This window comes from Salmo salar, chromosome ssa01 (genome assembly GCF_905237065.1).
Source record: "Salmo salar chromosome ssa01, Ssal_v3.1, whole genome shotgun sequence".
Lineage (NCBI taxonomy): Eukaryota > Metazoa > Chordata > Actinopteri > Salmoniformes > Salmonidae > Salmo > Salmo salar.
In genome coordinates this window covers 69,997,676-70,011,845 of record NC_059442.1, presented here as the reverse complement: position 1 = coordinate 70,011,845, position 14,170 = coordinate 69,997,676, and the positions used below count along the sequence as shown (strand labels likewise).

Genomic DNA, 14,170 nt, shown 5'->3' with positions numbered 1-14,170 from the left:
CTCAGCCCAAGACGAGTTTCAGCGAAAGATCAACGAAGTGTATGAAGGCCTCGACGGAATTGTGGGCAACATCCTTGTCTATGGTTGAAACAAAGAGGAGCACGACCGAAACCTCTGCGATGCTGCAAAGGTCCCGCGAGAGAGGAGTCCGGCTCAACTCCGAGAAGAGCACAGTCAGCGCTAAAGAGGTCAGCTACTTCGGATATCTTCTCATTGTGAATGGAATCAAGCCAGATCCACAGAAGATCTCAGCCATAAAAGAAATGTAGCCACCAAAGAACCGTGCAGAGCTGGAAACAGTGCTTGGCATGGTCAACTACTTTAGCCAAGTTCACACCCAGCCTCTCCAATGCTAATGCACCCCTGCGTCAACTGCTAAAGCAGTCCAGTGAGTTTCTCTGGGACAAGCAACACGACATTGCTTTCCAGAATGTGAAAGACTTGATCACGAGAAAACCAGGACCAATCCTTGCCTACTACGACCCCAACAAAGAGCTCAGACTCCAAGTGACACGTCGAAGTATGGACTTGGTGCAGTGCTACTGCAAGAAGGAAAGCCCATCGGCTACGCCTCCAAATCTCTCACAGACTGTGAAATCAACTATGCTCAAATCAAAAAGGAGCTCTATGCCATTCTGTTCAGATGTAAACATTTCCATCAGTACATCACCACAAGCCCCTTTGAGTCAATCATGAGGAAACCACTAGCCGCAGCCCGCCAAGGCTACAGAGAATGATCCTTCAACTACAAAAATACGACTTCATAATCACTCACCGTCCGAGGCAAAGACATCCCCTGTCGCAGACACACTCCCCAGGAAGTTTCTTACCTACAAGGACAGCAGCCTCAGTGAAGGCATGGACAAGCAAGTGCCACACTGTGTACAGCAACTTGCCAGTTAGTGACACAAAACTGAAGGAGGATCCAAGCAGAAACAGAAAAGGACTCACAACTCACACAGCTGAGGAAAGTCATGCAGGATGGATGGCCTGAGGAGAGCAGAAAATGCCCTCAGGGCTCTCAGAATACTGGAACCATCGTGATGAACTATCACAGATCAACGGAATAATTTTCAAAGGAGAGAAAATCATTATTCCTACCAGTCTCAGAGAGAGAAGAGATTTTGACAAAGATCCATGCTGACACATGGGTATGGAAAAGTGCAAACAGAGAGCACGGGACATTTTGTTTTGGCCCGGAATGTGCAAACAAATAGAGGACATTGTTGGTAAATGCGCCATCTGTCTTGAACGACACCCCTCAAACACCAAAGAGCTAATGTTACCTCACTGTATCCCAGACAGACCCTGGCAGGTCGTGGCAACCGATCTGTTCACCTGGAACAACGAGGACTACATCATAACAGTGGACTGCTCAAGATACTTCGAACTCGACAAGCTTCACAGCACCACATCTGCAGCTGTGATACACAAGCTGAAAGCAGCCTTTGCCAGGCATGGCATTGTAGAGACTTTAATATCTGACAATGGGCCCTGTTTACAAATCAAATTAGTTTGAATCCTTCACAAAAGCATGGAGTTTACACATGTCACCACAGGCCCACATTACCCTCAAAGTAATGTCCTTGCTGAAAAATCTGTGCAGATTGCTAAATCACTCATGGACAAAGCAAAAGCAGACAAGCGAGACCCCTACCTCAGTCTTCTTGAATACCGCAACACTCCAGTTGACAACTTCAAATCACCAGCCCAGCTGTTGATGAGCCAGCCGACTTCGCTCAATCCTTCCAGCACCAAGTCCAGCAGCTGCAACCTGAAGTCGTCAGCTAAAGGAAATGCATGAAAAACGTGCACAGACAACATCAAAAAAGCGATACTATGACAGGTCAGCTAGACCACTGCCACCACTGATCGACAGAGAGTCAGTTAGAATCCAGGAGCATGGCCTCTGGAAGCCAGCAGTCGTCATCCAGCCAGCTGACACTGAACGTTCATATCACGTCCGCACCGCAGAAGGAACGGTGTACCACCGCAATGCGTCGTCACCTACTGAACACAAAATAACAACACACTGATGAGATGAACTGTTTCCCCTGAAAGAGAACGTGATGGACTAAACACACACACAGCACAACATACACCATACTTACCTGCAACACCACAAGAACTGTTGACTGACACAGAAGCATGCTCAGCATCATATCGCACAAGGTCAGGAAGAGAGGTCAAGCCCAGAGCTGTCTCCTAGACCTGTGAAATGTCAAGGGTGTAGGCGGATCGGCTGCCCTAAAAGAGTTCCAGACTGTAAACTTGTTATTGAAAGTTCACTTGGAAATGCTTTGGTATTGTATTTGTTTGAAATGTTAAGATGTAATTTCTCAGTGAAAGCTGAGTTGCTGAGAATCCCTTGTTTGGAAAGTAACAGTATGTTGGATCATTATTTCAGAGTCTATGTTGATTCAGTTGGTGTAGTATGCAATATAAATGATTTCTTACCTTGAGTTCAAACTACAGAGCATGTATTCAAAAGAAACGCTTAGAATATGTAAAAACATTTTTTATTTTGTTTTAAAAGAAGGGGGGATGTAATATTCATATGTGTAAACATACTGAATTATAATTGGATGCATTTTACCACCCGTATCATACTGTGCTATGATTGGTTAAGACCACCCAGATGGTTAGGTCATGGTCAGTTGATCATGGTTGGAGATACGTGAACATGCCAGTTGTAGCTAGCTAATAGAAGAGCAACGTTAAGAAATTTCCTGTAGTACTGCATTTTATTATTTGAACAAAGCGTGCAAAAACAAGACAGTGCCCACATGTGTTTTGTGCAGGAAGTGCTTAGTAATGAGTCTCCCAAAACGAACAAATTAACTGACCAAACATCCACAGCATGACAGTAAACCCAGGGAGCTCTTTCAGAACAGGGCAGAATGCTTCAGGAAACAGTGCTTCGACAGCGGAAAGTAAGTCAGCTCGCAAAGCATTTTTGTGATTTTTATAACAGGTGAAGATAAGCAGAAATAAGGGAGTACCATCTCTCATAGTAATCGATGTGAGTTTCTCTTTCAAACAATCCCCTTGTACACAGCCAATAGCTAGCTAGCTAACGTTAGCCAAAGCAAGCTATCTTGCTTCTAGTGCAACCCTAAGTAACAGTACAGATGAAGATGGAAGATAACGGTTGCTGTTAAAACACAAGTAATCCTTTTTATTCTGAACTGGAATACACTGATTGATGCAAGATGCTTTTTGAGGTTGAGAAACTGACTGAGAAAGCAGTAGATGTTGTGATCAAGTTTGGCACCACATACCTGTGCGAGTCAGGGTTCTCTGTACTGAATGTGTACTGTCAGCATACGTGAAATGAAAAACACAAAGGCATGGCTCCAACCCCGGTTTAGTCTGGCTAACTCCCCATGTATGAAGGACCATTGAGGCATGGTCTAGCGTTTTAATAGGACTGTCATCAGTTAGGCAAAGTTGATATTCTCACCACACCGTAGGCTCTGTGTACAGCAGGCTTGGTGTTATTAATCATTTTGAGGAGTCAAGTTCCTGAACACTGCAGACCTTCCAGTATTAATCATAGCAAGGACAGATTATCAGCATCCCTCATTCATCTTCTCTCAGTGATGTACCAGGAGCTAAACAAACACTGGGCTTTGTATTAACTTTTACATACAGTGTATTACAGCACGTCCACTGTCACTTTTACAGTAATGAAACCTGCAAAGGAGACTAATAGGACACACATGGCTACTCCTGCTGCAGCAGTGCAGGGGTGTGGTCTTACTGTGCATTTCTGGGGGAATCTGTTGGGAGTTTTATTTGATTTAGATTTTTTCTGTTCTTAGAGTACCTTTTTGAGCCTTAAATGTTGCTTACTACTTAGTTGTAGATAGGCGTAAGAAATATGTCTTATCGTTATGATTTGAATATGAACTGATGAAATGTGTTCCTTGTTATTTTTTTAACTAAGATCTCTTTCTTTTTTCTCTCTTTCTCTGTCTCCCTTTTCTGTAATTTTGATATTTTCTCTGCAGCGTCACCCACCATTCCTCAAATGCGCTCAGAGCATTTCAAGCAATGTCACGTGAAGGACCTGGCCTACTGCTTGAATGATGGAGAATGCTTTGTCATCGAGACGCTGAGTGGCCCACACAAACATTGCAGGTAAGATGACTGTGTATGTGTGTGAAAGAGGCTTAAAGATGCACTCTCAAACTTTTGTATAACTTCAGCCAGTAGTTTTGAAAATGGTGCTCACGAGCCAAAAATGGTCCCTGTTTGTTGTGTACTATTTCAGCCAATTGTGTACTATGTCATCCATTTCGTGTGATATGATTTTCGCAATTTGTATGATATCATACGTATTTTGCACTTCATGTGATATGTTATGAATCCAATTCGTGCAATATGTTATGAATTTGTTTTGCTTAAGATCCCAGAGTGCATCTTTAACAGAGGAAAGATTGAAAGAGTCTACTGTTATTGACAGATAGTAACAGTATTCTGTCAGATAGTTAGTTTGATGGTGACTCTACTAGTCGGATTTAAAGTGTCAGTTTTACAGAAGTTTGTCCCCACAGGGTGGTCTTAGTAAAAGTTATAGTAATCTTTTGCAACACTTGTGATTAAAAGGTTGACATCTTAGACCTATTGTGCAGTGAAGACATTTCTACTTTAGTCAGTTTAGCAGACACTCTTATCCAGAGTGACTTACAGTAGTGAATGCATACATTTCATACATTTTTTTCCCCCCGTACTGGCCCCTCCGTGGGAATTGAACCCACAACCCTGGCAATGCAAACACCATGCTCTACCAACTGAGCCACACGGGACCATTTCTGAGTGATTAATGCAACAGGTTCTTTACAAGTTACCCACACCATGTTACAATGGAGTAGAGGAATGAATAAGTTAATAATCCTAACCAATGAGCCAAGAAAACATGAGACCAAGTGTCTTCGTTTGAACGGTGAATTGGTGAAGTAGTTTGTCATCCTACTTATTTGACTACTTAGCCTGTTCAAACACTGAGCCTCTCTAATTGCGTCCTAGAACAAACTCCTTCCAAATCATAATCTGAGGACTTCCCAGTTGGCTGGCTGTTCAAAGACTTCTGTTATGTAGCCTCACTCTGGAAGGACAAGGTCACTGAAGGCCTGATGTTTTAATGCTGAGTAGTGGTAAATGTGTCAGCCATGGAATTCTGTGAAAGTATGTGTAACTCTGTTTGGCTGGTCAGATGGATGACAGACACAGGACTTGCTTTCGGGTCTTATTTATTCCTGGAAGACAGACACAACGTATGAATGTCTTCATACATGCACAAAGGTCACTGCAAACATGACAGGATCTCCAGCGTAGGAATAGCTTTAGATTTGTATATTTTATTATACAATTAAAAGCACATTTCTCATAATAAAATGTTCTTTACATATTAACATTAATTAATACATAATCCACAATACACATTTAAACAAATGATCATATATTTTTAGTACAATATAAATCCAATTAAATTCTATCCAATTAAAGTCAAAGGCATTTTCTACATTTTATAAACAATTCAATTACATTCAACCAGAATTCCAAATCAGAACGACTGCATTGCTTTGCATTGAGAGTGAGAGAGAGTAACCGTGAGCTCTGCAGGAGAACCAACAAGCATGCACAACACATATTAAAAACATACCTGGAAGACAGACACAATGTGTGAATGTCTTCACACATGCCCAAGGGTCACTGCAAACGTGACAGGATCTGGATTTGTAAAATAAAATAAAACATTTACTTTTCATATATCACTTAATGCACAATCATCATACATATGCAGCTTGCATCAGAAATGTGCCGATTTCAAACACTCACTAGCTAGCTTGCTATCTAGCTTACAAAAAACGTGGCGTAGAGCAAAAAGTCCATAAAGTTATTGTTAGCAAGCTGAACTGGACATGAACCATCACATCCCAACATGGATAATAATTATAATGCATTAGCGTTTTTCAACTTAGAAAACATTATTTATTGTAAATCGTATGAAATATTGCAGACAGCATGTTTCAGGATATGTACATGTACCTCTAGTATAGGAAAAGCTTTGTCTGCTGGAGAACATCAGCAACACACGTTGTACCAGATCTGCAGTAACACCTCTAGGAGGCTCCATCAACACTGGTAGACAACTTCATTTTGGTGAAACTGCATATAACCAAGACTACATTTTTAACTCTGTTACATGTGTTTTACACAGGATTAAAGGGAAACTTTGGTATTTTGGCAATGGGGCCCTTTATCTACTTCCCCGAGAGTCAGATGAACTCCGGGGTTACCATTTTTATGTCTATGCGTAGATTTTGAAGGAAGTTGCTATCTAGAGCTAGCACATTTGCTAACCAGCTTGGGCGCAATGACTGGATGTCTATGGGTATCTGCAGTGATACCCATAGACGTCCAGTCATTGAGCTAACACTAGTTAGAATTGTCTCCCTGGAACTACCTCTAATTTCCTTCAAACTGGACACAGCGACACAAAAATGGTATCCATGGAGTTCGTCTGAATATGGGGGAAATAGATAAAAGGCTTCATTGCCAAAATCCCGAGAGTATCCCAGTTAATGCTGTGAAGAGTACTGCATACACACACAGTCATATCAAAGGGAAGTCTAAGAGAGCAGTGTATTTATTTTAACCTTTATTTGGTCATAGCTGAGACCAAGGTCTTTTTACAGATGAGCCCTGAAATTACATAAATTACAGAAAATACACACATCAATATTAATACAAAATGCAAGCAGAAAGAACAACATGGTCATAAACAACTAACACATTCATCAGTAATAAGGTCCTCAATCAGCCTTCTGAATTACACTACATTATTTTCAAGACCATTCAAGTGGGGGTTGTTTTATACATTTAGGGGCCAAGGACATCCCCTGCAAGCCAAATAGTAACTTTCTTTGATAACTATGCCTCATTCCATATGCCTCATCGAACTCGCAAAGACAATCCGGGTGCTTCGCGGAGGGAAACCTAACACACATCTGGTGTGAAGAATTAGTATTTTCTCTCAGCCTTTTCTTTCCGCTTGTAGCAATTTGTTTCAAGGCCAAGCAGCCTGCAATGCAACCTTAGCCTCCAACAGTCCTTTCAGATGGTGTTGCCATGGCAACAGGCAGCAACAAAGAACCAACCACCACTTGAATGGTCTTGAAAATAATCGTAGTGTAATTCAGAAGGGCTGATTGAGGACCCTTATTACTGATGCAGAATGTGTTAGTTTTTTATGACCATGTTGTTCTTTCTGCTTGCATTTTGTATTTTCTGTAATTTATGTAATTCAGGGGCTCATCTGTAAAATAGACCTTGGTCTCAGTATGACCAAATAAAGGTTAAATAAATACACTGCTCTCTTTAGATTCCCCTTTGATGTGTGCATGACTGTGTGTGTATGCAGTACTCTTCTGGCAGCATTAACGGGATAGCCGGGATTTACCCTTGCCTCAAACAGAAATGCAGCTCTTTTTGACGGTGTTGTGGATTATACTGGGCACTGGGCAGTGATTAGAAATATTGAGTGTGAATGATTTATATGACACAATAAGTGAGAGAGGGCTGATTTGATTGTTGGGAACATAGCAGAAAATGGTTGGTTGTTATTAGCCTTAGAAATGAAAGCACTCTCAACCATTTTATTTTTCCTTGATTTAACTAGGGCAAGTCAGTTAAGAACAAATTCTTAATGACAGCTTAGGAACACTGGGTTAACTGCCTTGTTCAGGGGCAGAAGAACAGATTTTGTTTTACCTTGTCAGCTCAGGGATTCGATCTTGCAACCTTCCGGTTACTAGTCCAACGCTTCTAACCACTGGCTACCTGTCACCCCAACAATCAGTCATGGTTTCCAGAAGTAAAAATGTCCGGAAAACTATGAAATAATCAGCCAGGTCAGGGGGCACCGTACCGGCAGTCAATGTGTGGGGGTACAGGTTAGTCGAGGTATGAGGTATTGAGAGTACTGTATGCACATGTAGGTAGGGAAAAAGTTACTATGCGTAGATAATAAAAGCAAGTAGCAGCAGCGTAAAAAGGGGTCAATGCGAATAGTTTGTTTAGCAGTCTTCGTGTGATCTGGGTGTAGAAGCTGTTAGGATGCCTTTTAGGTTTCACTGGTTTTGTTTGGGGCATTATGGACTGGGATGGTGGATGGGCAAAAAATTGTATGTTCGAATCCAGCGAAAAAAAAAATATCTATTTTTATTTTAAGCCTATCCCAAACCTTAACCATTTGGAGTTAATGCCTAACCTAAGACTTCGGAGTTAATGCCTAAACTTAACCTTCAACAGAAGAAATCTGAAGTTTGGAACAACTTAGAAATTTGACTTTTGAGAAACATGGATTAACATCTAATTCTGATTTGAGACTGTGAGAGCTTTTTGGAAATGATAATAACGGTTCAGTTTCATCTCTCTACGTGGTTAATAGATGCCTCGCCCTAACTGCACGGGGTAAGGGCATATCATTCCAATGATCTCCAGGCAAAAAGCCTCAGCAGACTGAGAGGCTATCAGTGATAAAACACTGCAGTGCATCTGAAAGGGAAGAATTAGTGAGAATGTATTTTCTATTGGCATGCTTCCGAGTAAAATAAATACAAATAATCAACAAAGAATGACAAGTTTCACATGAAACATTGATCATGGCATGTTTAATTCAATTTCAGTTTACACAGAATTGAGACTAATCATCAATCGTTGTATTAACGGTGGACAAATGTATGTTATTCCAGATGCAGTTTGTCTCAGAATGCATCATTTTAATAATTCAGATGAATCTTGATCCTCTGCTCAACGATTTTCCATAGAATCATAAATCATGAATCAAGTCCCTTTTCTACAAGTCTCAGGTAGCTCGAAAACTGCCTCCCCAAACTATTAATTCAGTTTATCAAATCACTGTTTACTACTCTTAGGTAAACAAGGACACTTGTTTGTTTACCTGAGTAAGTGCTCCCTAAACAGAAACATACAATAGCGTCTTTTGCTTTGGGCAACATACTATCAAAAAACATTTGTGTTCATCTAACCACTAAATTAGTCAGTACTGTTATATAAAAAAACAAATCTGCATAAGCAAAACCCCTAGGCACTCACTGGAGAATATACACTTACACATGGCTATTTGGAGTTCAGTGGTCTCAGTTGATTATGAAGTGATATACACAGGATTTTGTTTCAAATTACCCCTCTAATTTGAGTTAAGTACTCAGGCAACTGTATTTGTTCTTTGCAATTCAGTTTTTTTAAATGTATTTTTAATTTAGGTTTAGACAATACAAACATACACACTGTATACAAAGGACAATAGGCAATTAACATTTCACAAACGTAGATACATTAAACTGAGATGAGGTCGGGCTGGGACTTAATGCCCAACCTTCAACATGAAGAAGAAAAAAAAGATGAGTAAAGACAAAAACACCAACTCAGACTTACATACATTTCCCAACAAACCCTTGATGACATCACACACCAAATTCATACCCATCTTAGTTTTGTCTTCCATAATAAAAACAAATCAAGTTTTGTTCATCCTATGGACATTTCTATTGCTTGTAATACTTAATGCCATATGGCTTCATGTGTACTCCTTTTGTTTCTTTCTGCCCATACATTTTTTTAATATTTAAATAATACATTTTTTCAATACAACATTTTTGCAGGCTAATGTTTTGTTTTGAAGATCGCTTCTGGTTGCGTAGATAGCTTCTGTTTTTACTCTTTCTGTTACCTTTTCTCTCTCCTCTATCACTCTCTCTCTCTTTCTCTACATCCCCTCTCTCTCTCTCCATCTCCCTGTATTCTAGTGGTTACTTGAATACAAATCTATCCCCTAATTGTGTCAACCAGGCCAGGCTTGGTCTTCCCAGAGAGACACACAGGGCTTGAAACACACTTACCACGTTTATTTATTCTATCTGCCCAGGAAGGAATTCAATTTATTTTTGCAACCGACTGTAAGGGCCTCCATCTAGTTAGTAACAAGGGGATGTTAAGCCTTTCCTCGCCGTTGTGGGGAAATGGAGAAAAAGGCAATCCCATCTGTCTCTAAAGTACGGAAGTGCAGTGTTGGGAAAACGAGCTGAGATCCATGCAAAGCCCCTGTCAGAGACTGAGGACGCCAAATGCGCTCAGCTGGGGATGTTTCCCTGGTGGAATAAAGGGTGTTATCTGAAATGAATCTGAAACTCCTTCTTATGGAACTGTCATGCCTGACTTTTTGACAATGAGGGATTTGCAAAAGCATAAACAAATCTGGGGGCCAGGCTAATAAATTTAGATCAATGCTCTTTATATTGCCTCATCATGCCCATTTGTTATTGGTTGACTCAGTTGCAATTGGAGGGAGTTTAGTGAGTAGCTCCTACAGTAGTCTTTAAGTCTTGGGCTTAGCCAAAGTAACTAGGCCTTACTACTAAGAGTTCTAATTGCTCATGTTAGACTGATGTGGGAACTGAATGGCGGTGGTGTTGAGGAGTTTGTGTCCATGATGAAAGGGCTGCAAATATCAATTTCCTAGAGCTAGCCATTTGAAGCCTTAGCGTTTAATTTCTGTAAGTCAAACAGTTGGTGCATTGTGAAGGTTTATGGGTCCAAGACACATCTCATGCCCCGAGGAGGTCCTATAAGGTAATTCTTCCTCCTTACTGCAGCCTCTCAAAGTGGCACCCAGTAAAAGTTGCTGCATCCATTTTTGGACTTATAAATTAATGATATATAGAATCATTTATTCTTGAAGAATATAACTTATAAATGCCTCATGAGCTTTGTTCAACTGTCGTACCCTCGTCAGAACTCCAAAATCTACGCTTGTTTTACCTATTTTACATTTACATTTTTAGTCATTAACAGATGCTCTAATCCAAAGTGACTTGCAGTTACTGCATTCATCGTAAGATACTGTAGCCAGGGGTGGGACAAAAACTTATTAATGCCAGATAATAGTAAGTACATTTTCTCAATAAGGTAGCTACTTGTAAGGGAGTCAAGTGTTAGAGTTAGTTTACAAACAGCTTTTTCTCCTCCACGTTTATAAACATTGAATATGTAAACAAACACTGTAAAGCCTCAAAACATGGTTTAAACAAAAGGTTGATATCATGGATGGTCAGTCCATATCTCTTGTCTAAGTGAATTTGAGATTGGTTACACCTCATCCAGGCTCCATCCCCTCAGCTTTTAACAAACAAATAGGTGGAGTGGCCATTCACTTCTTATTGTTTTTAGCTGCAGATTTATCTTTTAAGCCCTAAATAATTTCCTTGTATGACCTGCATTCTATCAGATGGTGAAGTACTTTTTTTCAGAGGCAGTTTGGGCTCCTTTCAGTCATAACAACTGCATTTTTCCCTTCATCTTGATTGACATTTGCATTAGATAAAAAGCAGAGTAACTCTTGCAGCAAAACTGCTGTTCTGGAAAACACCAAAGATCAGAGAGTACAGGGGTGAAAGAGGGAGGGAAGGGAAAGGCCATGTGTTCAGATCTTCCCTCCCGGTATTTGGTTTTCTGACTGTGGCACACCATAGAAAATTCAAGTTGTCGTAGACACAAAGTGGGATTCAGTTCCATTTCTCCCAACATTTCTACTTTCCACTTGCCATAACACTGGAATTGACGCCAGGCTAGAGGACGCTGGAGTGAAGCAAGGTCCTTCCAATATATAACCTCTCTTTTCTCTCACCCTTTTTGAGAATGTCCACAGCTCCTGAGTACACAATGCACCCGGGAGCACAGGTGGTTCAGGTACTGCATAGCGGAGGGTGACAATTGTATTATCTGGTGTATTGTTTTTGACACCCTGTAGATTTCCTCATATACCAGCCTTCACGTGGTGAAGCAAGCCTTGGGGATAAAGGTTTGTGTTGTGTAGATTGATCCCAAGTGTGTGTGTGTGTGTGTGTGTGTGTGTGTGTGTGTGTGTGTGTGTGTGTGTGTGTGTGTGTGTGTGTGTGTGTGCGCGCCATGTACGGTAAACAAACAGCAGATCCATTCTGCCTCCCTGTTGTCTGTATCTCAGGTACAAAAACTCCATCTGGGCTTTAAAAAAAATTGAAATATCTCCCTCTCTTTTCCTGCCTGTATTGAATACCATCAGCGTGTGAAATTGATTGTGTATCAGTGGGTTCACACTCCAGCCTCTCTCTGTGAATAATGAGTGCTTCTGATGCAGATGCATGTTTTCGAGGTTGGAGAAAATTAGGATAAGAGTCCAAACATTGTATCTAGGCAGAGAGTCCAAGCAAATGAACCCCAACAGATGTGGATTAACACATTCACTATGCCAGCAAAATGGAAAAGGGAGAGATGCCCAGGATGGGAATAGACAGATAGAGGGAAGGATCGCTTCTGTGTTTTGATTTAGGGTATGGTAATGCTTGCGGAGCATATGCTCAGCAGCCTTGAATATCAGAGGCACCTGGATTAAAACAAATACAATTATTGGTAATTAACCTCTTATATCTAGACTTCCGCTAGCGAAATTCGCTCCAATATCCAATGATAGGCGTGGATGCCAATTACAAATTCCTCAAAAATACAAAAACTTCCATTTTACAAACATATGGAATATTTCACAGCATTTTGTTAATGCTACACTTTATCAACCACACTGTCCGATTTCAAAAAGGCTTTACAGCGAAAGCAAAACATTATTAAGTGTCAGCAGAGTACCCAGCCAGAAATAATCAGACACCCATTTTTCAAGCTTAGCATATAATGTCACAAAAAACAAAACCACAGCTAAATGCAGCACTAACCTTTGATGATCTTCACCAGATGACAATAAATTTAGGACATTATGCTATACAATACATGCATGTTTTGTTCCAATCAGTTCATATTTAGTATCAAAAACTAGCTTTCACATTAGCATGTGACGCTCAGAATCGCATTTAAGAAACTCCTCCGGTGAATTTATCAAATTACTCAACACGATAAACGCTCACAAAACACATAACAATTATTTTAAGAATTATAAGACACAGAACTCCTTTGTGCAATCTGAGGTGTCCGATTTTAAAATAGCTTTTCGTGAAAGCGTCACCCGGCCATACCTGAGTAGATAGGCCCAGCCATCACGGCTAGCTACTTAGACACTCCACCAAATTTAGCCCCGACTAAAAGTCAGATTTACTTTTTATTAGAAAAAGTTTGATTAGCTTTGTTCTTCTTCATCAATACCCCCAGGACTGCTATCAAACAAATGTTGGCTTCCAGTTCAAAATAATCCATAGTTATATCCAAACAGCGCGCTTTGTTCGCAGCGCGCGCGCTCAAAGACACCAACACCATCCGAAGTGGTAAATAAGGGTCACGAAAGCATGGCATTTCAAGGTGGACAAAAAGATTTCCCCAAATATTCCATTACCGCAAGCATGTCAACCGCTGTTTAAAATACATTTTTATGCAATTTTTCTCATAAAAAGCGTATAATATTCCGACCGAATCTGTGTTTAGGTAAAACAGATCTAAAAGAAAAACAAAGCATGGGGTCACGCTGGCACGCGCTCGAGTCTCACAGTACTGTGACCAGCCACTCATTGTGCCGCCTTCTGAGAGCCCATGGGAGCCGAGGAAGTGTCACGAAACAGCAGAGATCCTCTGTAATGGATAGAGACAATCAAGAAGGGCAAGAAATTGTCAGAGGTGGGCACTTCCTGCATGGAATCTCTCAGGTTTTGGCCTGCCAAATGAGCCCTGCTTATACCTGGCAGACACCCATTCAAACAGTTTAGAAAATATCGATGTTTTGTTCTCTTTGTTACTTAGTTATCACTTTTGCCTTATGGCAAGGTGCTCTATCATGCTGTAAAAGGCATTGTTTGTCACCAAACTGTTCCTGGATGGTTGGGAGAAGTTGAGCCTCGGAGTGATGTGTTAGTACCATTCCTTTATTCATGGTTGTGTTCTCTGTGGGCAAAATTGTGAGTGAGCTCACTCCTCGCTGAGAAGCAACCTCATTGCATGAATGGTCTCAGATGCTTTACTGTTGGGAAAACATAGTATTCCCAATGCATTCTTAATCTAAATTACTATAATTTTACGTGGTGTAGACCTCTACAATCAACCTGATACCCCAAAAGTTCAAAACACATGTTTATTTTGGGCACAGTTGACCAAACTCCTCCTTCAGGCA

General features: G+C 40.7%; 1 protein-coding gene across 2 annotated transcripts in view; it reads left to right on the top strand.

Moving 5' to 3' along the window:
* Positions 1-14,170, top strand: part of LOC106607935 (pro-neuregulin-3, membrane-bound isoform) — a 553,769-nt gene that overhangs the window by 317,737 nt on the left and 221,862 nt on the right. For both annotated transcript variants that reach the window (XM_014205430.2, XM_014205421.2), the window contains exon 2: positions 4,014-4,143. In XM_014205430.2, the coding sequence (XP_014060905.1) occupies positions 4,014-4,143 (130 nt within the window). The remainder of the gene's footprint in view (positions 1-4,013; positions 4,144-14,170) is intronic.